This window comes from Apteryx rowi, unplaced genomic scaffold (assembly GCF_003343035.1).
Source record: "Apteryx rowi isolate R43461 unplaced genomic scaffold, aptRow1 scaffold_51, whole genome shotgun sequence".
NCBI classification, from domain to species: domain Eukaryota; kingdom Metazoa; phylum Chordata; class Aves; order Apterygiformes; family Apterygidae; genus Apteryx; species Apteryx rowi.
Window position 1 is genome coordinate 1,636,787 of NW_020450772.1, and position 27,307 is coordinate 1,664,093.

The 27,307-nt window shown below is 41.2% G+C and overlaps 1 protein-coding gene across 12 annotated transcripts in view; it reads right to left on the minus strand.

The window, feature by feature from the left end:
- Positions 1 to 27,307, minus strand: part of YEATS2 (YEATS domain containing 2) — a 61,966-nt gene that overhangs the window by 4,310 nt on the left and 30,349 nt on the right. For 6 of the 12 annotated variants that reach the window (XM_026080153.1, XM_026080151.1, XM_026080160.1 and 3 more), the window contains 18 exons: positions 26,354 to 26,515; positions 24,626 to 24,744; positions 23,205 to 23,363; positions 22,313 to 22,486; positions 19,944 to 20,142; positions 17,953 to 18,084; positions 17,614 to 17,712; positions 16,417 to 16,528; positions 14,946 to 15,019; positions 13,763 to 13,842; positions 12,567 to 12,768; positions 10,935 to 11,161; positions 9,687 to 9,761; positions 8,143 to 8,216; positions 6,697 to 7,261; positions 3,987 to 4,075; positions 3,804 to 3,875; positions 2,246 to 2,779 (listed from right to left, as the gene is read on the minus strand). In XM_026080153.1, the coding sequence (XP_025935938.1) occupies positions 7,153 to 7,261; positions 8,143 to 8,216; positions 9,687 to 9,761; positions 10,935 to 11,161; positions 12,567 to 12,768; positions 13,763 to 13,842; positions 14,946 to 15,019; positions 16,417 to 16,528; positions 17,614 to 17,712; positions 17,953 to 18,084; positions 19,944 to 20,142; positions 22,313 to 22,486; positions 23,205 to 23,363; positions 24,626 to 24,744; positions 26,354 to 26,515 (1,997 nt within the window). In that variant the 3' untranslated portion in view covers positions 2,246 to 2,779; positions 3,804 to 3,875; positions 3,987 to 4,075; positions 6,697 to 7,152. Of the gene's footprint in view, positions 1 to 2,245; positions 2,780 to 3,803; positions 3,876 to 3,986; positions 4,129 to 6,696; positions 7,262 to 8,142; positions 8,217 to 9,686; positions 9,762 to 10,934; positions 11,162 to 12,566; positions 12,769 to 13,762; positions 13,843 to 14,945; positions 15,020 to 16,416; positions 16,529 to 17,613; positions 17,713 to 17,952; positions 18,085 to 19,943; positions 20,143 to 22,312; positions 22,487 to 23,204; positions 23,364 to 24,625; positions 24,745 to 26,353; positions 26,516 to 27,307 lie in introns of all 12 variants that reach the window. The other 6 variants (XM_026080156.1, XM_026080155.1, XM_026080149.1 and 3 more) reach the window with 6 other exon arrangements.

The following is a 27,307-nucleotide window of genomic DNA, read 5'->3' on the forward strand; positions in this document are numbered from 1 at the left end:
GTGTGGATTTAACTTTTGCTGAAGTACTTGTGTTTTAAGAAACCATTTTTTAGCCTTTGTTCATCCTGTAGTAGGTTTCAAGTTTCTATCTCAAGGACTTATGCAATGTTAGTCTACTACTTATTTAATGCTTTTCCTAATTATTTTGGGGGAAAAAAGGAAATAGAAAAACTTTTATTTTGTGTGTTTGAAATGTGTCTGCTAGAATGAAAGGAAACTGTATCCTCAAACTTGAATAGTGATCAGATATTCATTCACCTGTAATGAAATGTACTTCAACACAGGAGGATTTTTTCCTTAATCACCTTCTAGCTCAAGTCAAAGGCAAATTTAATGAACTTTTGGGACTCTGCAAAAACATATCCATTGCTGGTAATTTCCGTAAGAATAATTTTTAAACTGCTGGCATGTGGATTATACTTGAAACTCATGCAGAGAGCAACTTCTCACTGCATTATATGAGGATTTAAATTGTGCCACCTCTGTTTGTTAGTTATTCGAACAGGACCTAAGAACTTAGACTAAGCACAAGTACAGGTAACATCCTTGTAAGCTGGGTTTTTTTGGGACGAGGGATGGAACTTTTCACACTTGCCCTTTCTTTTGGATCCAGAGGAACATACAGTAATACCACTACTTGCCAAAACCATTTTTTGGGGAGACTTATTTTTCAGGAAATTCATCTGAAACATTCAAACTGCACTAAAGGTTTTGCATGTTAGATGTTTCTAAGAAAGAATTCAATTTGCTTGATTAATCTCTTTATAACGTTTTTAACAGTTTTGTTCAAACCATTTCAGTTCATTTCAATCCTGGACTTTATTAACAGCAGAAAAACACATATTGCCTATTCAGTCTGTCTTCTTAATTCACTGTATTTCTAAAAAAGAAAAAAAAAACCCAGTTGTGAACAAACTGGTAATATAAGCTTGTATTTTACCAAATGGACTGGAAGTTAATTTAATAAATTAAAATGTATTTTGGCTATTGGTTCTTTCCCAAAATCCTTCTTGCTGTAAAACATAACCCTTGGATATTCAGCCTCAACAGGGAAGTTTGTCACTGTATTTCTTTCTCCAATCTACGTATGCTGTTGCAAAGGGAGTCAGTATTATAACCCAGCCTAGCTGTTCTCCTTGTCTGCTGCTCTCCTCAGTGAGAAGATGCTGCAGACCACTGCAGCCCATGTGCCATGCTCCAGGGCGGCACAGGGGGAGATGGTGCAAGAGTTCAGGCTGAGGAAGGGAAGAGGATAGCTTCTCCGTCCCGGTTTGGAGTGAGGGGCTGTGGGAGGCACGGCCATGGCTGAGGCATGGTGGGAGCGAGGGAATGCAGGCAATTCCCTTCAGTTATCTCCAACCCCCTGAAACCCTCACAAATTTAATTCAGCAAAACCCCAGCAGGGCTGCACCTGGTCCAGGGTCCTATGAATGTGGAAGGTCATTAAATCAGATGTTGACCTCCACATCCTCTTTTCAAAAGCTTGTTCTCTCACACCTGCACGGACAGGACAGCAGCACATACTGGCCGCCAAGCAAGGGGTCAGTGAGATTCCTGACTCTGCACTCACAGCCTATTTCCAGGCACTCACAACCATGAGCAGACAATTCCGTATTCTTCAAGCTTATCTGCAGGCATAGATCCCTAACGAATAATGAATTTTGAGGCACCTTTCAAACCATGGCATATCTGAAGGCTGATTTAAAAGCACAACTGCCTTCAAAGGGAAAGCTGTTGTTCAGCAGAATTCATAATTGCTTATGGGATTTTTCCCAGACGCTTTCAAACAGAAAGCAAACTATTCAGAAGGTAATTAATCAACATGGGGAAATGCAAATGAACCAATAATACTGATTTGCTGCATTCACCATCAGACACACTGAGGCTACATTTACTCTGATAGACAGATGCCATGCTCCCAAGACCCCCTTTCAGTGCTGCCCTGTTAACAGAAAGAGACAAGCAAATCGCCTTTCACCTCACTTCCACTCTGCTGTCTTACACAGATCATAGGGCAAATGCTACTAGCTTTGAATATTAAGACTATTGCTTTATAATTGCTTCCAAGAACATTTTTGTGAGTATACGAATGTGCTGACTATACAGCCAGCATCCCCAGATAAGGAAATTCCCGCCCTCGCTACGTCTCAGGAGACCACCAGGAGAAAGACACAGGGTTATGATGCTGTTGTCTGGCTCCAGCTACAGGAGGGAACAACAAAAGGAAAACCAAGCAGGTACTTACCAGCTGAAAGGGACAGGAGATGACACCGGCTGCTGACATCTGCAACACTCCTGCTTCTGCATGGGAACTGTCTGCTTCAGTCAAACTGACCAAATTCTTCTGAAGAGTAAATCTCTTATGCAGGTTTAGCAGGCTCCAGACAGTCTCAGTGCAAGGACTGCCTCCACCACTGCTCTCACACATTTGTGCTCCCAACTGCTCTGAGTTCACTTCAGTCCATCAAGGTTTTCCCACTGTGAATCACTCTGCAGACAAGGGTTATTTGACACAGAAAAACTCCTTTAAAAGGAAGGTTTTATAGCTGAACCGTTGTAATTCACTACCTATAGTGTGGCATTGAACATGCCTGTTTTGTTTCATCTCCTGCCTGCAAGCAACACTTGGCCTGTTGGGATGCTGAGAGCGAGGTTTGTGCCAGCTACCTCTGTTACTCCAGGGGGCCAGGAACATCCACACTTCTGCATGCTCAGGTGAAGCTCTGGTGTGATATATACTCAATGACTCAGGCCAATTCTCATTGCCTGAACTGAATACCTGAAAAGTTACAAGCAACACATTAATGATTTCTGGGTTTCCAAAAAGATTCCCTTTTAAAAACTGTAGATTTCTCTTTGCATTGCATGAATTCCTTGTAGAATGAACAACCGGATGAAAACCTATTACCTTTGCCTTATCCCTACAGATTTTCTCTATATTGGCCGTCACATGGTAATATAAGATCCAAAGGACCAATACAGCTTGTGGTGAATATGTGGGTGCCATTTGACCCAGAGAGGCTGCGCTTGCTTCCAGAACAGAGGTGGCCCAGGATGGCTGGGCAAGCCCTCATGCCTGGTGGCTCATTCTTTTACATCACCACGTCAGTGCACAGTGACATAGCTATGCTATTTGCTCCCGTGCTATCTCTGTATACAAATTACTTCATTTCAGAAGCTGATGGTGCAGCACTTTCTGAGAGCACCACAACTGCTTGTAAGGCCGTGAGACTGAGGCATTAATTACAAGTCAGCCCATTGATTTCAGGCCTTTGCCAACTGGGAAGACCACAGCAAGCTATGAATATGCCTCAGAATCAGAGCCAGATGGCAGCTGTTTGGCAGAGACCCTCCTTGCCAGAAGGGAAGGCTAATAACAGAACATAAGAAAAATCCCGATGAGTACATGCCTGCAGGAGGTGTTGCGCATGAATGCATTTTCATCTCCTGCAAATGACAGCCATTTCCTGTAGATATATTTATGAGTGTGTCAAAGCAAGAGGGCTAAAACATCCACAAGCGAAGGCATCAGCTAAAATATTCCAAAAAGCTTTACCACCACCAACTGAATCCACAGGACAGTCAGCCTTCAATGGCTGTGTTCTCATTTTTTGGCTCTAGCACTGTAAAAGGCACTACAGTTTGTGCTCAGTTTGAGGGGGCTCTTTATGGGACTTAGTATGAACAAGAATCAGTTTTCCAGCACTCTCAAAGACAACAGCATGTGAAAACTGCTCACAGTCACCTAAGATTTTCTTTCCCCACAATCTTGTCAATCAAATGGAGAAATCATCTTTTCTTACTTTTTTCTATTCCTCTTCAATCTTCTACACAACTCAGGGTGAACCAATTATTTGCTGTTTTTATGAGCCACCCTGCAAGATGAGAAGTTGGGGGAGCTCAGCCTGCTGAGTTTTTGGCTCCCCTTTCCCCAACCTTCCAAAACCAAAAGCTTTTAAAAACAATTAGAAAAGGGCAAAAATTACCTTTTCCTTCAGATGAACTCAAGATCCACCAAATTTTCTCCAAAACTAATTAAAATGTTCCAAGTATGCAAAGGACAAAAACCTGGGGACTTGGAGAAACTTATTTTGAGTACCAGGTGACAGTCAGACAATCCTATCACAGCTAATAAAAGAATTTATTGTAAACATATGTATCTTACACAATTATACAGTATAATACAGATAACATGAGGGATTTAAACACTCAGCATTACAAATAGGGGCAATATTTGTAAAGAGGTCTTTAACTTGTATTAAGACTCTTTAGAAAGCCAGAGAAATATACCGTAATATTCCAATTCTTCTGCACCTAACTGGGTGTATAAAATTTCCACCACCTCACTTATTTCCAAGCAATTCCAATGGAAACTTCYTGCTGACAATTTTTTCTCCCACCATTTTTCAAAATTCAAAGACCTTACCGCAAACATATTCTACATCTGCAGGACTAAACAAACATGTTATTTTCTATCTGCTCTTAACAGATTTTTTTTTTCTTTAGCAAACTTTATATATTATTAATATAGCATCTCCTAGAATAACCTGTGGCTGCTCAGAAATGTATCAGTAGATCTTCACTGCAAGAGCCCTGTTAAGAACAACGGGCATTAACCTGTCTGCTTCATGGTCTGGTTCAGGACTCAAAGTCTGAAACTCCATTTTTCAGCACTACAGAAAAGCAGGACTCAGGCAAGGAAGCCACGATTTGCAAACAGATGCCCGAAGCAAGCTCCTGCATCAAGAGCTGCTCTGGGCACACTGAAATCCCAGAAACTAAGCCCATAAGAGACAGGGGACTGGACATGCACGTGTCACTCCAGAAGATCATAGCACGACTGAGTTTGCACAAAAGGCTGTTCCCACACAACCTGCAGGCTGTTGTAGAGACAGTGAGAGAGATCTCAAAAATGCTCTTCTCTATTGTACAAGCTGTGTACAGGAGTGTCTGAAAGCTGTATGGGCTTCTGAGTTTGCTACGGCCTATAAACAGTGTGAGGCCCCAAGTTCTCCAGCTACCTGGATTCCTCCCTACTCTCAGCACTGTGCTCAAACATAATCACCACTGCTCGATCTCTTCACGCTGACCTCAGCTGAAAAACTAATGTCAGGGCTACACTGAGCACTTGTTATTTGTGCACACAATCTTGCTCCAGGCTTACCAAACAAGCCAGGATTATCTTTCAAATCCAGAGCATCTGAAATGCCCTTTTTAGAGGGCATCTAAGTCCTTCTACTCTGAATGCAATTCAGGTTTCAGACGTCAGTTCCATTTCCTGTGTTCAAGGGCCAAATTCTGCCACTGTTATTCAAGCTGACTGAAGCTCCCTGTCAGCTCTGATGGGCTAAGAGGGGCTAGCTGCAGACCCTTGTTATATTTAAGATGAAGAAGATAGGTGGTATCTCATCTGAGGTATGCAGTACCTTCTGCATTTTAAGAACTGCATCAAACCTAAGCTAGCTCTCCTTGGAAGCCTGAAACCACCCAATAACTGAATCACCTTCCACTGTTTCTGCACACAGTTGGAGTTACTATCATCCATCTTCTAGCCCCAAAAAGCACCAAAAGATTTTATTTTAAAGATTTATGTTCCTATCCCAGGCCAAGAAAGGTAACTGTAGTTTCACGTTTATAAAAAGCTTTGCATTGTCAAAGCACGGCACCAACAAGAGTGAGGCCTCAGTACACTCCCRTGAGGTAGGTATCCTGCTCCCCATTCTGAGACATGGGGAAACTGAGGCACAAAGTGATTAAATCCAAGGCCATGCAGCAAATCAGTGACCCAGCTGAGATCAGCGCCTAGGAGGTTCTGGCTGTTGACCTACATTCCACCCACCTGACAAAGCGAGCACCCTGAAAGCCTCACAGTCCCACCAGGGATCCCACCAACTTTACAATGGCTTATTCACACTACTAGCAAGCACCAAGAGAGGCAGGAGAGAGGGCAGTGGGTGCGGGTAGTCAGGATGTTGCCAGCAAAGCTTTCTCCAGCAAGCTATCATTAGCCAGGCTGCAGACATCTTCTACACCAGTGATGTTCCCGAGACAGGTAAGTGCTGTGGTTAGAAGCAAAACAACTTCTTGCAGTCAAGACATCAGAGGTGCTCCCCACAAGCAACGGATCTGTGATTGTTTGATCCTAGCAGGTCTCTGTGTGTTGATTAGAACGTAAGACGAAGCGGTGCTGCTCCCATACCACTTCATAATCAAAGCCGATCTTCAGTGAATGCTGTCAAAACACATGTACGACAGCTGCTCATCTGCCCTCCAGCTTAAGACTCCAAAACTTCTGGCAGACTGGGGAGGCACTTGCTGGTCAAGCAAAGGGTTTCAGCCAGTCCAAGCCCACAAACACTGAATACTGTCCTCTCCAAGCTACTTCGGCTCTCCTTTCTCATGCAGGACAAGCGGGTAGTCAAGTCTTACCAAGCCTGACCATGATTTATTCATCTAGATTGAGTATGTGCCAGTTCATCCTCTCTGGAGTGCTTGAGAGAAAGATCTGACATCTCCTTCAGATAGGCAAGGAATTTGATTAGGTTACACTTAGCTGAATAAGCTAATAAGAAGCCTATCCAACTGTGTTTTCAGTCATATACATGATGCTCAAGCAGAACTTGCAGAATTTATTGCAGCCATCAGCCTTTCACCCAAACCTAACCAACCACCCACCCACCTACTCAAACAACCCACCTTCAAAAGTTGCCTTTGGAGTTGCTCATATTCAGTGTGCCAACGCAACTGTTCTGCCCACTGCATGGGGAGACCAACTCGTTTGTAGTCTGCATCAAAAAGCAGGTGAAGTAACAAGGAATAATTTCTTTTCCAAAAAAATGCTCAACCTCATCAATATAGCTGTCATCACATGTACTAGGCCTGTGGAGTCTCTCATAGTTAGCAACTTGATGCAAACTGACAATGTTTGTTCAGCCACTGAACATACACTTACTGAGTAAACATTGACATTTAACAGCTTGATTTGGAACAGAGCATCATTTTGTTGCATTAAGGTGCATCTTTAATTGGAGGTAACAATCTAGTAGCCCAATGTTATAAATGTATATAATAGTGTCCTACAGAAATACTGGATTTGTCATCCCAACTTCCGTCATAAATCCACCTTTCCTGTAGCATCTTCTCTGTTCTATTTCATTGTTCCTCATTTAGTATCTTCATATGTTTGTTTGTGAGGAAGTCAAGAAAGGGAATATTACAGATGGCTTTGTGAATATTCATTACTGTGATCTCTTTCGGAGTCCTGCAGGGAATGAATCAAAGATGCTATCACAATACTTAAAAAGACAAGTGTTTATAAAGCAGCAAGGCAATAAAATTTACTAACGGGAAGAAGTCAAAAAGTAAAAAAAAAAWAAATAAATAACAGAGCAGGTGTTACAACAACACAGAAAAAGCATTAAAATGTCACAGCACAAAAGAGCCGTTCTCAAATGATTGCAGGATACACCTTGGGCACTGGCACAGGAAAATGAAGTGCTGAAGTATTAATTCTTGAACTTCTACAGCACAGACATTATATGTGTGTAAATATAGATACATACATATATGTGCATGTGTGTACTATATATAAAATAAAAACTTAAACTAATAATTTTCTCGAAGTCTTATTTTTTTCAATTTCAAGTTATGCCAGAGCATGCTAGTGAATGGAAATCAAATGTGGGCTAAAGGTTACCAGAAAAATAGTTCAATGTCTGAGCCAGGAAAAATTCTATCAGTAAAATACAGACGAGATTATTTAGGTTGGTTGAGCCCTGGCTGGCCATGGGTAAGTTGCTGGCCTGGAACCTGAACTGGATACAACTGAGGAAGTTCTTCCATACAGCTCTGTAAAGATGGTTCAGCTACTTTTCTCTGTGGCAACACAGGAGAGTCCTGCCTCAGTTTTTCACATGGACCGTCCTTCCCACCCATGTGTCACTATGGGGCTAGGAGATGACAAACTCCTTACTAAGGCTTTGATCTTCCCAGAACGCAGTTCATACATATATACTGTCCCACGTCATCTGGAAATCCCTTGCTCACATGTTCTGAGCCGCACAAAATCTGACAAAATTTCTCAAGCAGTTCAGCCCTCAGCGCTGGCATGGGAGTGGTCCAAGAGGAAATAAGCCACTGTACCTGTTGTGAGGAGCTGTCTGGTATGCTACAGCCAGTGCTTGCCGTAGGATATCACTCATAAGCTGTTCAGTGGCCTGTGACAAAAGGCAACATTAGGCGATGACATTATGGAAAGAGAAAAGCTACATGCTGTCTGCTTGAGTTTCAGTATAACTGAACCCTGGAACTTTGGCTTATCAAATCAGTAGGGGCAGTTCAAGACGCCCAAATGATTTTTATTAGCACAGTGATAAGAACTGAGTACATTTAACAGAAAGAAAGAGAGGAGGAGCAGAACTCATGACTGCAGGTGCCCAGTCTGTTTTTTTCCTGGACCTGAAGAGCAGTATGTGCACAGCAGGATGGATCCAATATTAACAGAGTTTGTGCTTTGAGAGAATTTTAGGGCCCAGTCTTTTACAAACAAGATGTTTTACACAGAGGATCCAGATAGTCTTCTGRGAGTCAGCCCACGCTTGTCAGCCGCAGTCTGTGGCTCCCAGGTTTGTGTGTTGCCAAGACACTTAAACAAAAGGCTGGCTTCCCAGCCTGGACAGCAGGCGGACAGCAGCCACGTGCCCTACACACTTGGCTTAATCAAGGTTCAGTCAGAAGTTAATCAGGGCTCCTGGCTCTCTGTGCCTACATCAAGAGTAGAGCAGAGGTTTCTGGGATGTTCAGTCAGGAAGACTGGCATAACTACGATTCTGCTGGAGCAATCCAATGGCTACAATGTGTGTCAACAAATGGATTCTATCTGTATTTAACTTCACACATGATAAATAAGAGATAGCTCTGCAGAAGTGTGCATGCAAATGTGTATGTGTGTGTGTGCRCATGCTGAAAACCTGGAATCCATTAGCTTTTATAAAACTGATCTTTTGATAAGCAACAGTCTGTATAAACAACCTCAAAAACTGTCTTTAGTCTGAAACACAGCAGAGCACTGCTAAAAATAACCTAGCCTTCAGTCCAAACACAAGAACTCCAAATCTGTGCTTTTAAAGGACTTTGGTGAGAAACAGTCTCCATCGTTCCAAAATTGAGTATGACAGATAAATGGTTGCTTGTACAAGGGACAAGTTCTGCTAACTTCAGGAATTCAGCAGCATCCCATTAGAGACAACCCAGGCAAAAAGGAACTGAACAGTATTTAGGAAAAAGATATCTAACCCTCTCACAAAATAATCAAGTCTTCTAGAGGTGCGGCAGGTCACTTTTTTTTTTTTTTTTTTTTTTTTTTTTTTCCAATTTTGAGAGGTAGGACAAAGGAAGTGGCACTTTCAAAGTTACAGAATAAGTCAGTATCTTACTGGAGGTTAAGAGCTGCAAATCACTATTCTAAGTCCAAGTCAACAGATCAGTTAGAAACACACACAGAAGTGCATGACTCTCTTCATCCAGCTATGTATCCTTCTATATGTGGACAAAGACGGACATTTGACTCTGCATCTCCTGATTTGACAAATGCATATTAATATGGACATTCCTTTTTTTTTTTTAAAAAAAACATTATTGGGTTAATACAGCTACAGGGAAGTTATTATTGTAAAGTAATTTTTTACCTTTAAAATCATATCTTCTATTACTGATGCATAAACATTCTTGTGCACCTCAGCAGGCTGAAAAGAAATTCCTATCTATAAAATATGAGAGGAAAAAAAAAAAACATTTGACAAATTAGTACATCAAGTAACACAACCAACATTTGCTACAGATGAGATGACAATGAGAGAATTTTAGAAACAATATCACAATGGGTAGAGTAAAAAAAACAGCAAGCAAGCACYGCAAAACCTTAGGGCAGTTTAAGCTCAGGCTTCATTTAAAAAAAAAAATTGGAGAAAATGAAGCTAAATTGATTAGAACAGCTTGCAGAGATGTCTCTAAAACACAGAAGAAACAAAAGCAGATTTTCATCTTTGTTACAGAAAGTCTACACAAAAACAGGCTGCATCTTTGCATTGAGAATGAAAGTTCCTTACATGTATTCAATCCATGTATTCATACTCTTCCTTGCACTTTACTATGCCAACTGAAACAGTGTTAAACAGCAGTACCAGCACAAAGGCTCAGCATCAAGAGTGTTTCATCCCCCAGTACACTCCCATCATGCCTGCTCCCTTGTCTCCTACGTGGCAGGAGACAGGATACGATAAAGAACAGCAGTTTTGCCCCTTGAGGTTAGTCTCTGAGGCAGAAACAGAGATACCTTTCTTTCTGCCATAGCTGCTGCAAGGAACCCCCTCTGCTTCAGTCTCTTGCCCTATACCAGAAAGCATTCTCTCTTTTACTAGCTGAACAAGTCTCCTCTTTCCTTCTAGCTGCTGTGAGAGGAAACCACTCTCTCCTCTTCCTTCACTCAAGTTTGAATAGGGAGAAGAAACACAAGCAGCAGAGAAGTTTGCTATGCTCTTAGCTTCACTTCAGCCCCCTTCCAGGAGCCACTGTTAACTGCACTGGTCCAAGCAACAAGCCCCAAACTTTCACATGATGGGACAGGAGGCACTCGGTGCAAGTGCTCCTTTTTCCTCATTCCTCCTTGCTTCTAGCCTTCTGGACAGATTTACTGGTGCTAAGCCCTGCAACACAGCTGCTTTGAAACAAGCTTCAGGCTAGCATGCTTCACTCACTCCTACCAGCACTGCCCAGCTAAATGTCATGGGCCAGAGGGGCCACTTTTTCAGGCCATTTATAAAAACCATGCCAAAGCATCCAGAGGACCACAYAGATGAACAAAAGGAACTAAATAAAAGTTAAGCCACCGCTAGCTTAGCAGCAATTCTTACTAGCTGTTTGACGCACTCATTTACCTTCTCTGCTGTATCCCTCACAAACTCTGATGCAGGCAAGGAAGCCAAATAGAATTTCATCTCCTCTTGTTTCTCCTCCTGTTCCTTTTTAATGTTTATTTTTAATGGTTCACTAAAGTTGAGAATATCTACTTCCTCTTCATGTTCTGGTTCTCGTTTCAGAAACTGCTGCAGTTCCTCCAGTTTTCGGCACAGCTCCTCACCGCTGGTGTAAGATGAAGGGCATTCTGAACAAGAAGCAATCAATTAAACATATGACAGATTATGGGAAAAGTGCTTATAAAYAGATATAACACCCCAAATATGATAAGAAATTAAGGTAACTGGAGGTTATTTTTGTAGTTCCTACTACACATATGGATGAATAGAAATGCAAATATAGTCACCAAGAGACCTCTATGTCCTCATTACACTCATGGTGCTCTCCCTCATTTGCCCCTATACCAATCAACAAGGTTGCACTTCAAACAATACCAGGCTAATGCAAGCTTCCTAAATAGTCTCACAGAAGCATTTTAACAGGCAGTCAAAGCATTTTGGCAAGGCARTCTGATGCTCTTTAACCCACTTAGAGAAATGGAGTTTTACTGTACAGGCACCATGTAACACCAAGTCATCTTTTGCATTATGGCAAGTACTGTTGTGCTTTTTAAGAAAAATCAGAAGACAGATTTCAGCACAAGTATGCAAGGGTAGCCCTGTTCTCTGCATGCTCAACTCTAGCAAGTAAAAAAATCTTTTGCGGAAAGCTACGTGGTAAACAGATTCTTGTTTTCAAGGACAAACACAAATCTAGTTATTTAGACAAAAAGATTAAAAAGTGGATGTAGGCCTCCTTTCTACCTTCAACAATTGCAACACAGGACCAGACTGCGCACAGAATAATCAAATCCACACACTTCTGTGAAGTACTCTAAATCCTTTTATGATCAGGACAGAAAAACACTCAGCTTTGGGAAAGGGATTATCTGAAGGTGAAACAAGGGAATGTAAATGGAAAGAATAGATGAAATTAAAGRTATGTGTTTAATACAGACTGCAATCTACTGTGGATATCCCACAGCTATCCCTAGCGGAATAACGTARCAGCTGTAATAGCACAACATGAAAGTTCACGCGGGGCAATTTACTTTRCTTTTGGAGGTAAAACTCCCCCCACTGAGCTCCATGCTGCCACTGCCAGACAGCTTGTTGTACCTGAAGCTCATTCAGTTTGTTTGCACAGTAGCCTTTTAACAGAAGCTAAGCTTACGCAAGGGCAGCTCTGGAAGCGTCATTACTGCCCATGCTTAGTTCGCGTGCCCACTTGCAAATGGTTACGCCGTAGAGCGAGGATCATCTCTCACCACGTGTATCTACACTGGGCCCACAAGGGCCCCAAAGCACAACGGAACCCAAAGAGGTGCCAGAGAGTGTCAGGACTGGCAGGGGCAAGGGACAGCTTCACTCCTACGTTTGCCTTTAGGATCTCTCCAACTTCCGTTATTCCAGGTGAGTTAAGTCAAAAAACAAAGAAAGTAAGAACCTCTTTCTCCTGAAGAACAAGCACATGTGTGCACCAGCACACAGCCTTGAGCCATTTAATAAACAATGCTTTTGGCAAAAAGGAGTTTGCTGTCCCTCTGTACTCACCCGGCTCACTGTCTATCTGGGTCAGCACATCTTCAATCGAGTCCTCATCGTTCCGCAAGGTCTCGGGGTCGGGTGGAGTGTAGCCATGGCATCGACACCAGTGCACCACGTGTTTTGTTTTCAGGGGTGTAACGTTGTGAAACCTGGGGTGCTTCTCTATGATTTCTTGCAGGATCTTTCTCACTGTCATTGCTCGTTGCCACTGTGACAAACCAAAGGGAAAGCTCACACTGGCTGCAACGTTTAAGGCCAGACTATGGCCCAGAAAAATGATCCAGGATGCAAGGAAAACAAAAGGAACATTGTTTTCCCAGAAATCAGAATGGCAAGGAAAAATAAACATGGGAGATAGTTGTAATTCTGACATCTTTGGCAGCTCTGGGCAGGTCAGGCATCCTCTGCTTTCTCATTCAACCAAAAACTCAAGGAAGAGCCCTGTCTCAGGGACATCCCTTTACAGGGGCTCAGACACACTCTGTCTTGACTTCAACTGTCTCATCTTCCAAGTAACACTTTAAGATAGCACAGCGCAAGAAGCCTACCACAGCAAAAGATGCTTCTCTCTATTTTGCTTAAACTTTTCGTTCATTTAAGTTGGAGACGGCAGCGAGTCTGATCAGTTTATTATTTTCCTTATACAGGTCTACAGCAAGATGACAAAACTACTAAGATATAGTGGGAAAACATAACAATCACAACACTAAAAGATTCCGATGAGCTGAGATATTTATCCTTGATGAACTGACAATCTGTTTCAGTACTAGCACTTCTTAGGTCAGATTTCTCAATCCTCTTTCTATAGAAAATAGACATAAATCCATGAAAAGAAGTAGGAAGGACAAATTATGCTGGGAAAAATTCCCATGACCATGATATACCACACAGGAGTGATGAGGATAAAGTGGTAAAAGGACAGTTTGCAAAAATTCTGATTTTTAAAATGTTTCAAAAACATCTTTCTTTGAATCAACAGAAAACTGACCTTCAGAGTCCCTTCTATTTGAGAAAGCTTCTGAACAATAAATTGGAGCACTACCTGAACAGCAATCAGTGCATCCTGTAGTGAGGAATGCTTCCATCTAAAATTTGACAGTGCTTCAGAAAACAAACAGCCAACATCARTGAAGGTTCTGTAATTCAAAAATCCTTCTTGCGTCCCTAATGACTGCTTACAAAACACAGGAGGAGAGGATTACCTCGGCTGCCCTCCTCTTCCCAATATTCCAGCTATAGTACTGTTCCACTGAACTGGCGCAAAAGGAGCTGGCATCTTCACCTAGAAAGGGCAAAGCCAAAAAACAGTATTAAATTTTAATGACTGAAATCAGATCAATTCTGGATGTGCTGTATTTAATGGAGAGGAAAGGGGAAATGGGTTCTCTGTGTTGCATGCTCACAGAACCAAGGACTGTAACTTTTTCAAATGCTGATACTGTACAACTCTTAACAAATACACAGATGTGTGCAGCAGACACTTTGGTCTTTGGATGCACAAACAGCATCCCTCTCGGTCAGCATACTCAGATACCTGCAGCCAAGTGCTGTTTTAAGCCTCTTCCTCCCCAAAAAACTCTAATGAGGTAGACCTATAAGGCTGTGTTATTGGTCAAAGTCTCTTTCTTTTCAAAACACTTTTTGGCCAACAAATCACAACATAAAAATGGAATAGTGAAAAGGTTTCCTGGCAAAACATAAGGAGGGGTCATGAATCCCAAGCCAGAGATTCATGAATGCTATTATAGGCCCYAAAGCAATATACAACAGAAGCTTTACTGTGCTACCCACTCCTTGAGAGGCTCTACCCTACCCAGTCTCCAGGAACTCCTTTTCAAAGTGCATTAGCTACCAGAGAAAACCAACACATTTTCAGCCATGTACATGATGAAGAGGTATGCTATTATAAAGTGTCATAAAAGATTAAATCAGTTCTCTGTAAATTACCACCTTTGGTTAAAAACAAAAAAAAAACAAAAAAAACAAACAAAAAAACAAAATCCATATTCCAATGCTGAGATACATTACCATATTTGCAAGCATTTCTGAAACCCTAGAATAACAGACATGCCTCTAACAGACTTTTTTTTTTTTTTTAAAGGACAAAACCATGTAAAAGAGCATCCGTTTGCAGCCATTATGTGGGCAAACATGACCTATTTCTAATGGAAAAACAGATTAAAGTTAATAACTGCTGACAACACACTTGGCTTTATTGGATGGATTTGAGTCTAAAAAATCTTTAGAATAACTCCTGAAGTAAACTCTCTAGGACAGGGGCTTTATTTCATTCCATTTTTAGTAATTTTTGCAGCTACAGAGTACACAAAGCATTCTGTTGATAAACTGAAAATAGCAAACCAAGCATTTACATTCACTGCTTACTTTTTTCAGCAATTAATGGAACCTTCTTCACTATTGCTGTTAAAAGCTGCTGGATGTTCTCCAAATATTCTATGCTGCAAGGAATAAAAAGAATCGCAATGAAGAATACTGTTGGAAGTGATGAACCAGATGCACAAGGTTTCAATATCACCGCACTGTTTAAAAATACAGATTCTAGTCCCTGGTCCCAAGGCATCAGAGTAACACTAATGTGAGGATAAACTCATGTAATGTCCCAATTCTCAGAAAATATTTCAAAGTGCCTTTCTTCTTGCTTTGGTGCCCATATCTGAAGCTACGTTTATCAAGCTGAAGAAACTGGCTTTAGCGGGCAGGCTTGAAAGAAATCCCTATCTCATCTCATGATCTGCAACATTATTTTGAGGAGATGAGAAGCACCTTTTACTGCAAGTTGTCCCAGTAGGAACATGTGACACTGCATGGCAAGCTTTGTACTTTCTTTTGCTGCTTATTAACTGTCCATCTCTTACGACATTCTGTTACAGGGAAAGACTATGCTAACTGGCTCATTTGATGTCACTCAGCACATCTGCTATAACATTAGAACATGTGCTAATGGTAGTTTAAGGACAAATCTCACTTAATCAGTCATAACAAACAGAACTGTATTTTCCATCAGTTATTTTATGACTAAGATCATTCCAAGTGTGTACTGATTTGAGATTTATTCCTGTCTCCAACACATACTCTCCATCAGGGAAATGTCTACAGGAATATGTCAGGATAACAACACTTTTCAAAACATGGAGACAGGAAAGAAAGCCACTGGGGGAAATCAAGAGAAGGGATGTCCTACAGATTGCAAAATAATTTTCTCTGAATGTTTCTTGTAAACTGAGTTCTGGTGAAAAGCCTCCAGAAACTACTTACAAGAGCATCACAAGTAAGGCACTGGACTTCACAGCATCCAGTAAACAAACACTCTGCTGGTATTTATTATCCAGTTCCAATTCTGAGCCAAGCCAGGCCTCATATTAAATAATTGCAGAAATGTGTGAGCTTGACAAGACTAGAGAGGCAATAAGACAAACAGTTCTCCTGCTTACTTTAGATGTTTCTTTTTTAACCTGTATTTCATTGGGCACAGTCTGACCCCAGTAAGAACACACAATGGCAACAGGAATTAGGCAAGCAGTGGTAATCATGGATAATAAAGAGGCTTTAGAAATTTGAGCTTTTAGCAATCCCCAAAACTGCAAATTGTAGAATAWCTTTTTTGTCTTTCAGCAGCCTTGAATACAAATCCATTTACAAAGAAAATATTGCAGCACTGTCTGAAATGAATGCCAGCCAAGAGGATTAGCAATGATAAAACAGCATATGTAACAGAAGATTTTATAATGTATTTTGGAGTCAAATTTCTAATACCATTGCATGCAATCCTAGAATCTCTTCCATTCCCCCTAGTATTCCAAAGATAAGAATTCTCCAGAGAGAAATGAACAATTACTTGATAACATAATTCCCAAGTTCTGAGCTCTCTTCTGTCTTTACTGCTGCTTGACCTTCTTGGGTTCCCACAGAACTGCAGTTTTGTCCTGCTGAATCAGGCTCCATCTTAACTTCAGAGAAAAAGAACACATTTTAAAAGACAAAAAGCATCAGTCAGCCAGACAAATAATGTCTTGTGAGTGAGACTCCAATAAGGCTAATAAAATTGTGGGCGCCACTGATCAGAGCTGCTCCACTATGCACATCAGGCATAGAAGGAACACACGAAAGAAATCATACGTTTCAAAGTCTGAATGGTCTGCAGACTAAAACAAGTGCCTAGATGTACCCTCCTTAAACATTAAATAACACCATTTCTTCTGTTTGTATTCTACTTGTTAGGTATGAATAAATCTGACCTTGTCAAGAATATATCCCTTGACTATGCTGAAGGAAAGCCACCGGAACATGACTCCCCCTCCAAATCTCAAAATGCTCACATCTCATTCTTTTTAAAAGATGTGTACATAACAAATTGTTCTAACATTTTGCATRTGACTGCCTGATCTAAACTGAAATACCTGCAAACATACACTCACATTTTGGTAAACTAAGAGCTAGTCGGAAAACTACTAGCATTTTTAGCAAGAAGTGACATTTCTCCAAATTGAAAACTTTCTTTGAGGACATCACCAGTTTTGACATTAGGGCATTTTCTCACATCTAGGACAGAACTCTGGTGAGATGGGAGCAGGAGAGCTGTTCCGAACCCAGAACAGCCAGGCAGTCTGGTCGCTCGTCTGGGATGGGAGAGACACATGGCAGTTCAGCATGAACTAGACTTTGAGTATTTCAGCTCTGGGCTATACATTATTCTGGAAAGTATCATTAACTGTGATTAAATAAGTGCTGCTCTATGCATTTGCACATCGATGGACTAAAATAATGAATGTTTATACTATGCATGGTAGTTTTTCAGAAAATCCTCATTTCTCTCTGCACTAACCTATACTTTAGGCTTTGTTGAGGGAGAAGTGACAGTTAACTTGCTAGTCTCCAGATCCCATTTCTATTCCATTTAAATCCTACTAACAATGGAAATAAAGGAACCCACAGTCACAGGGTCTACTTTTAGAGTCAGGCCACTTGCATAAAGCAGGTATGTGCAGAATCAGCATATTACTATTATTTAACTTACTGAGAAATTCATTGTTACCTTTAGTGACAGAAGCTGCAGAGGGACTAGGGACAACTGTACTGGCTGTTGTGACAGCTGTGACAGCTGAAACTTTGCTGGTAGAAAGTGACTGTATCACTAGAGAGGAACAGGAAAAAAAAGAAGACAAAGAAAAGAAATCAAACTCCACACACTTTGACAAATAACTTTGCTCAGAAGCAAATACAGTGTTTGCAATACAAAGCGTAGGGACAAACTGCCTTGCTACTTTTTCTTCTATTTGTAAACCTTGGACCATGTATGCCAACAGTGATCAAGAGCTACTCTGCGTCAAAGGGGATTTTCAAACACCACTTACCCTTCTTTTCTGCACTTTACCTTTGTTCATAGGCATGAGTATTGTCTGAACACCTCCAGAAGTTGTGTTTACGCCGAGCTGTTTAAGCTGGCTGGGAACCGTCAGAACAGCCTGCTGTGGACTAGACTGATTTGAGTGGATTTTTAGCAAACCTGCAAGAAGAAGGGAAGATGAAATGTTAAATAGAACACACTGTTTTGTTTAAACAATCTCCAGCTATTTCTCTCCCTTTCTGCATGAAATAGGAGGGCATGTAAGCTAGCACTGCCAGCCTCTTAACAAGCCACAGTCCACAGTGAACTGTCAGACAAGTTTTTATTGACAAGGATGACTGTCAAAATATTGGGATGCGTTATATGCTACATTATATGCTATGTTCCAATATTTGTGAGGCAAGATTTATAATCACTTAAGTAATCTTAAGCAGGTTAATAAATATGTTAAATGGTGAAGCAAAGCTCTCTTAGGGCACAGAGCCAGTCTCCAGCAAGCTATTAAAAGCCTATGGCTTTGCAAGTCTCTTTCCATGACAGTTTACCACACTTTGAGAAAGTGCATCATTTAAATGGTGCCTTGGGGGTTGTCCCAAGTGTGTGATATGCAGATCTGTCAGCACAGCACAGCAAGGCACCCAAACAGCAAGGTAAGTAAGCAGGGACATTTTCAGCTATCCCTATTAGCCTGATGGGTGGGAGACATTGTCTATTGCAAAACAATGGGAAAAATTGAGATTCTGTTGGAAAGTTTGCCTTTAAAAATTCAAACCTCAAGAATTTTAACACAGTATTTTCTCTGACCCTGAAATAACATGTTTTATAGCAATTGTTTCTTTTGGGATTCTTGAAGAAATAGCTTTTAATGTTGAAGTCAGTGCCTCAGTATTACAAAAACAAAACAAAAACAAAACAAAAAACCTYCCAAAAAACAGAAGTAGTTCTCACATCTGAACTGGAGTCTTAAGCTGAAAGCCATCTCAAATAGCATATTTCCCACTAAAAACCTTGCTGCTTGGTTTGTAAGGAGGACAATATGCAATTGCTTTTTGTAGAATTGTGGCAGTTTTTAAAGCCTTTGTTGTACACTTCCAAGCTGTGGGAAACAAAAACTCATGAAAATACGGCAGGGTTTAGAAGACTGTGTACACAGAAAGCCAGTAGAGCTGCTCTAAATGACACTGTCAGATGGGCTCAGTGTCACTTACTTACTCTCTCCTCTATGTGTACACCTTGTTTCCATTTAATAAGTAGCCACTTCAAATGAACAGAACATGTCAACAGGTAAATTAAAAATCCAAATAAAGATTTCTATTTTTGACCCATGCTACTCAAACTAAATCTGTTCTGTTTGCTCTCCATGATGCAAAAGATACTGGAAGACAATAAAACTAAGCAAGGAATACAGCACTTTTACATAGGGACAGTGCATCTTTATTACCTCATCTTTATTAACTTTAAATATTCCAGATCCTATCTATCTTACTCTAATTTGTGGATTATGACTTTATAGCATCCAGTTCCCCCTAATCAATGTTTTTCTCCTTTCCAAACCCAACAGAGCAGAGGCAAAACCTCAGGGTCAAGCTCTCCTCATGCAACTTCTCTAACTTTATCAGAGTTTCACTTCTATGAACAGAATTAAGCCTGTGGTATCTTTGATATTTTGACACTTTCAGTGTTCAGTGATACACTGTGCTCTTGAACAAGTAGGAAGTATCCTTTAATGAGAACYTGGCACAAAAGCTACAATTCCTCTCAAATACCAGTGGGCAACTCACAGTTATTTGTATCAGATACGGTAAATACACTGGTGTGATAGGATGTCAAATCATTTACACATCTCTTTGGCTACTCCAATTGTTATCCTAGTATGGTGTTTTAGAAAGCATGACTTCACTTTCACACATTCACAAACGCAGGTGACCCTAAATTCTTCTTTTTACAGTGGAAGACACCTAAAGAACTTGCACTCAAGTCTAACTCTCTAAAAGGTGGTCATGAAGAGAGTTCAATACCTGATACAGCAGCTTTTCCAGTCACAGGTGTTGGCGTAGTCATCAGAGAAGCAACACTTACAACAGTAGAAGTAGCAGTCTTACTCACTACTGATGAAGTAGACTGGCCCTGGTTTATACAGATTTGGTGTTGCTGTCCAGACGTCTTTGCTGTAGAACCTCCAGAAGATGATGAACTGGCACCTGCGTTATCTATTTGCTGCATAAAAGAGAAAGAGAGCATTATCAAAAGCCTATTCATTTCATACATGATTTAACAATAAGCTCAAAGAAGGAATATCTGGAAGTAATAAAACCAAATGACTATTTATCTATCATTAAGAAGCAAGAAGTTCTCAAGCATATATCCAAAAGCCCATACACAATGATAGTACATACAGAATGAAGGCTGTTTCAAGCAGAAATCAAATGAAACCATGCACACAGGACCTGCTACCACAACTGCTTTGATAGTATCAGGAGCCAGGTCCCTTAAATTCAGTAAGCAGGTAAGCCTCCAGAAGAGAGATTTGGCCCAGTAATGTTTCATATTATCCTGCTGCTCAGAACTCCAGAGGGATCAGCAGAGAATTGGAGCAAAGCTGTTAAAGCAGGTGTCTCCACTGACTCAGCCAACAGGTCATGTTTTGTTATGACACTATGCAGGCCTTAACTCTAATATATTTTCTGTCATATAATTATTGAAAGACAGATACTTGCACACTTAGCACTCAGTGGCATTTTGCAGGTAAAGAAATTCAAACAGAAGTCAGTATTATTCTTTCCGAGATAATCTGCGCATTGTGTACTACCCTTTATTTTACAATAAACTGACAAAAACAAAGACCTTAATCGACTTCACAGAGCCTGCGGCTCTTCCGTTCTTTAGTTATAGAAACTCAAGCTGAATGGCTGGTGCTGCACATATCATTTTGCTTAGACATTTGCTTGAGACATTTTCAAATCTGCTCATCAGAACTGGAAAGGCTCTTCAGTATTCATCAACTCAGACCTCAGGCAGATCCTAGTGTCCCGGCTGCTGTCTGTCCTAGGTAGGGCTAGGCAGGGACAATTAGATGGTAATAACTGTCATTAGCAAGCCAGGCAGAGGAAAGGTTTGGGATAAAGAGGTCAGATGGAAAATCTGAATCTCTGCAGCTTCACTGGGAGCTGCAAAAACAGTGAGTAGCTTTTAATGCAAACTTCAGTATCTTCACCTATATATGCTGTATAGTGCCAGGGTTCAGCCCTCTTTGAAGGCAGCATGGCCTCACACTTAACTCATTTAATCTCTGCCTCCCCCCAGGCTAAAGTGGCAAGGCCAGCAGGAATCCTCCCAGTGAACTACACACTTTCCTTTTTGATGATTCCTCCCCAGCCCATGAACTCCACAATGCGGACAACCTGTATCAACCAGATACATCGCTGTATCCACTCACAAGAGAATTCACTCTGGGAACACAAATGATTTATTTCCAAACTCACTCTATGGAGAACTACCTCTTTCCAAGGCTGTGTTATGATTCCCTCAGTGTAAACAGAAGAGACCTGCTTTGAACACAGTCATATTCAAAGGACCATGAACCCTGCACATTGTTGGCCTCTGATATCAGTTCATAGCAGACTGAGCACTAAGCAATGAGAAGAGTCAGTGATGTCGGATGAACAACCTTCAGTCTAATTACTGCTGGCTTTCACTGGCCTACTGGATATAGATTTTCAGGCATTTTACATCTTTCTGCAACTTTCCATGTCAGTGAAACAGATTTGATGTTTGAAAGGCCCAAAAATCTGATCTGTATGACTACAAAAGCTCTGTTTTGGATAAAGCCTCTCCTGCCTACCTGCATTTATAATTCTAATAACCACAAGAGCAAGAAAGTGCAAGTTTTAGTTTCTGTTCTCCCTTTGTTTCTTCACAGATATTTCATTATTTTGTGTAAAACAGCGAACAAGCCAACAGGAAAGGAGTTGTGTTAACTGCACTGGAACACAAATACAGAGCTGACCAGCCAACAGAGCTGACTAAAAAGAATATGAATGGAGAAAAAAGCAGTAGAAATCCTTTCCTGGGGATTATACTGGCCAGAAACTAAAACAACATTTTGGTACAAGTGTTTGTAACAGCAAAGGCCTGGATGCAAATGTTTTACTTCTGAGACTGTACAGATTGTTTCTCTTCCGTAAAAGGTCCTGAGGAACCTTAACAGGAAGGATCCAAATGCAAAGCAATACCTTATGCTACATGGAAGCTGTGACAACTCAAGAGTGAGCAAAGCTGTTTAGAGAGAGACACTTCAAGGTGACTTGCACATGCCCTGGGGTCTCCCGAACTTTTGGCTTTGACCTCTAAGCTCCAATTACAGTATATTGGCAATGTTGTTTCTCACCTGGGCTACCCCATTTGTGGGAAGGGCCATGGCAGAAGTGGCAGCTGTGGTGATAACGCCTCCTGATACTCTCAGCACAGTGGTGCCAGGCTTGGAGAGCTGGGATGAGGTAGGCACTGATTTCATAGAGCCATCTGATATTTTCATCAGTGATGTCTGTCCACTGGGTGCAGCCTTTGAAATGGAATTCAGCGTAAGGTGAAAGGTTGTAATACTATATTTGTTGTTACTTTAAGAGACAAATGCTTTTTGTATTAATAGAATACAAAATATTTCTAACAGACTTTTCTTTTTCCAGTGAGAGAAGGCGTTTTGTGGCAAAAATAGCTGGGATAGCTGGAACACAAAATTATTACCTCAGACACTCAACTTTATCAGTTCAAATTGTCAGCTTTAGAAAAATACACCTACCAATTTTGGATGGTCAACTTCAGGCACTCTAAAGGAGTTTTAATTTCATAGGGACCACTCAGTGCTTTTTAAAAGAAGGTCCTCTGAAGAATCTCAAGATGGTCAGGGCCAAAAATTTCAGAGCATTAGTAGGTGTCCCATTTTTAAGATTGAAATATTTAAGCATATTTTTGTACCTGACTGCATTCATTTCTTTAATTCCAGATCCTTATGAAATCCTTGAGTCCATTTACAAACTAGCAACCCAAGCTTATATGTGACCCACTCTGAGAACATGAATAAAGCTGGAAAGCTGTGGTCCACTATCTGCTATGAAATTAGGCCTGCAGGTACTTTCCTTACATAGTGCAGACAGCATTTTAATTATACAGAAAAAAAAAAACACAAGAGGAAAACCTCTCATAATGTGTGGTTGTGTTTCCTACATTTTATTTGACAAAATACTGAGTGATAAGAGAGAAACATATCATCTGCAAATTACCTGTGTAAATAAAGCTGTTTTCTGTCCAGTTATCACTTTTAATGCTTGTTGTCCTTGTGTAGAAGATGATCCAACTCCTACGCTGCCTTGAACAACTGATGCTGGTGTCAGCTGCTTCCCAGAACTCTGAGGAGAAGGCTGGCCGACCAGAAAAGTGCCCTGCTCCAGAAGTAAGAGTTAGAGATCAGTACTTTGAAAGACAGTTAAAACAAATCTGGGAGTGTCAATACAGAATACAAATCTGTAGCTGTAACGCAACAGCAACATTTGTAGGTGTTCTCTGTGATGCAAAACAGTATTTTAAGCAGAAGGTTTTTAACATTCTACTTATCTGCTGCATAATCAAAAACACTTGGAATTAAAAAAGAAAAAACTGAAGTCCTCATCTTTGCTGACCCCAGTGAAAGGTCTTACAGGAAGTCTCCACTTTGCCCAGATCCAAGAGCTAGAAGCAGTCCAGTACCACAAAACATTTTGTCTTTTAAAACACTGCACTGTTAATTACAGTGGATGGTTCTGCACCCACAGCCAGACACAGCCATCTCTTCTTGGTGCAAAAAAMCCCACTTTTTGATGCCAGGAAGGTGTGAAAAAGCCACAGTTAGTTTCCAGACCCCTCAGAGACATCCACTACAATTTAACACACTCCATGTTCTTCAAGTTCATTCGTTGTGACAAATGCTACTTATATTCCAAGACCAGAGAGGCTACTGCTGGGCTATGCAAAAAGAAGAGGGTATTTGTTGCCTTCTAGTTTTAAAACATGATCAGTCCTCCTAGAGGGCCACATATTCAGAGCTCAGCATGTGGCAATCAGATCCACAACTGGAGGCCTGCACCTACCACCTGAGGCCTTGCAAGCCTTCCTGTTTCACATCACTATTTAACTGCTATCCTTCAGAGGCTTTGTTCACTCTGTCTCACGTGGATCCCTTCATACAACCCTCCATTTCCTAATCTACCTTCCTTACTCAATCTTGCCATTTCTCTCCAATAGCTCTCCTTTTCCTCCTATCTCTAGTGCTTTCTTCAAGCTCTTGCACATCCATCTGTGTGAGACAGCTCTTCCAATATCATCTCTGTTGTATGAGTCCCCTGCAGTCCTGTGCTCTTATTACTTCCCATCTCCTCTCCACCCACTGCTTACCCTGGTCTTACTCACTCAATGTTGCCTTCTTAGCCTGCAAGGAGCTGTAAGGGCTACCTTACACCCTGCTATGGGAAGTGAGAGGCAGAGATGTGCAGACAGCAAGTAGCAAACCAGATGCCTGGCAAAGTGATGAGGCAAGGGTTGCTAAAGAGCATCTAGATCCCATAGTCCAAGAACATTTCACCCAGTACAGAACCAGAGGACACCCACACATCACCAACTGCAACCTGAAATGTCAATCTGCTTCAGTTAAGACTCTTATGCCACTGACCTGGGGTGTCTGCTTCAGGATGTAGGATGTATAGGTGAGATGCTGTGACAAGTTACTGCTTGTGCTTTGGGTCCCTCCTCCTCCTCCTCCACTATTAGTAGAAGAACCAGACTGGAGACCTGTAACCAGAATAAAAGACTTGACCCTTTAGTAACCAGACACTGTCAGCTGCTTAAGCATCCCTGTATGTACAAGTAATTGAAAATACCTTGCAAGATGCTTGCTGCCACATGTTTCGTAGCTGAGTGGCATCCAAGCATAAACACAACAATTTCCCAATACAGTACAGTTCATATGTGCTGCTGTCCTCTCCTACAGCTCAGCAAATCTACGAGCACAAGGAGGTATGGGGGGAATAAGGAGGACCTGTGGACATGCAAAACTATTTTCTGGCTGTTGTAAAATTTCTATCATCAGAAGAAAATGATGCCCAAAAACGGAACAGTCTTTTCAACAGTCTCTTACAGGTTATGAACCTGCAGCAAAAGCCTTGGAAATACTCTGAATCGAACTGGCTTCTTGCTTTCATTCTTGCTGGCTGTTCCAATGTGATTTTCTTAACACAGAGTACTGACTCAGGGATACTAAAGGGTGATAATTTGCAGCAGCATGTTGATCTTGCTCTGCCTCCACAAGGAATGTTCTGGACACAGATTATTTTGCAGTCTCTCATTAAGAAACAAGGGTCAAAAAATATTTACGGCTTTATCAGAAAACTCATGAACATTTGCTCTTTCTTGAGGCCTGAGAGATTATTTCCTTGTCAAGGTAGGACTGCCACAGCTGCCTCTATAAATTGCAAGAAATGAGGCTCCCATCACAAGTTCTGCAGCCCGAAATACCTTTACTAAGGGTATCTACTTTTTCAGTGATGTCTGCTCTATTGCTGTGCCACTGGTATTTACAGTCTCATATATTAAACTGAATAATACCTCTTCCCCACTGCCAGGATGAGAACTGGCAGCAAGCAATGTTGTACCCAATCCATCCTCCACCCTAACCCTCAACCTCAAAATAAGCATTCTGGAGAAGGCTCATAACAAAACTCTTCATCTACACAGACCAAAACCCACACTATTCTTTTCTGACAGCGATAGCACACTATAAACAAAGTATTGCCCATTAGAACCCTTTCAGCAATGCTACTCTCCAGGTTTRTTACAGCGGGTTTGATTCAAAGCCCATTAACAACAAAAAAAACAGCATTCCTGATGTTCTCAACAGCTTGGGGTCAAACCTTCTATCAATATTCAAAACTATTTCTTTCTCTCATTTCAGATACAGGCTCTTGTCCTTTTTAAAGTTAGTTTCTTATGTTTCTAGTTTCTCCAAGGTCTCATTCTATTATTTATTAATAGCTTTTGCAACTGCATTCAAATTCATCTCATTTCTACATCAGGAACATGAAGTTCTCCCTTCCTATAGATCACAATGAAGAGTTAAAGAGAATCCTTAGCTGCAAAATTTCAGAACAATTACAGTGTCTGCTTTGGGCAGACAAGCAGAATTTGAGAACACTGCATGAAAAGCAGTTTCATGTACAGTAGGAGACATTTGTGAGATTTCAGTCTTAAAAAGTAACATACACTGTTTTTTGTTGCGAACAAAGGAATCTCATCCCATTACTGACTTCCACAGTACCAGGATGCTTTATAGCAAAAGTGGCAAACATATTAAGTACAAAGTGATTACATTATTTAACTCATTAGATTTCCCTGCAAGACTAACTAGCATTATTTGTGGCTCGCAGTATGGCTCCTTGGGGTATCAGAAGCAGTTTTCCTTTCCCAGAAGGATTCTTGCTGTTGGTGGTGAGGTAAAGTTTGGTGCCTGGTGGTAAGTTTGCCAAGTTTGCCAGGTTGGTGGCTGGTAACTGCAGCGTAGCCATCACTAGGAAGAGAGAATAAGAAAAAATAAATTAATGCTTGCAGAATGCATTGAAATCCGCACAGGATGAAAAGACTAGGAGTGGCATGCAGTCAGCCTTTGATAATCCATACTTAGCTGGCCTAACTGCAGATTAACTCCCCCAGTGATGCACAAACACTTTACATGTACCTGAAGAAAACTCTCTGCGTTCAGTACCACTTACGGCCACAGGCCAGACAAGCACAGCCCTGGGGCGGACAGGGCTCACTTGAGTTTAGAGGCCACACAGCACCTTTCAAACAGTCCAGAGTCTGAGCTGAAATGCTCAGCTGATGTCAGCTATGCGCAGAAGCAGGCTGGGTGCTTCTGCCCACACTCCCATAATTGTAAGCACTGGGGAAGACATGCGGATGCATTGAGGAAAGCTAGTTTGGCTTTTGTTTGTTTGGGTTCATGTGGAGCCCCTTGGGTGTCTAGAGACCACAATGCTGGGCAAGAGTATGAGTCCTGGCTCCATGAAAGTCGATTTGGGTATCTAGCACATTCCCCAGCATATCCTGCTGATCTGCACTCCCAGGCTTCTCCCCACCCCAGGGCACCTGGAACCCCAACAGCCCATAAACCTGCAGGCCAACTTCAGGTCTGACAAAGCTGTGCACTCTATTCATAGAGCACTGCCTCTTTTAAAGTACCTGTGCTCGCTCTTCCCCCTTAAAAATAATTAGTAACATTTTCTTTATTACCACACTAGCCTTAGTCAGCCAAAATTTCCCTCTGGACTTCTATATTCATTTTGTTTGAAAATTTTCTACC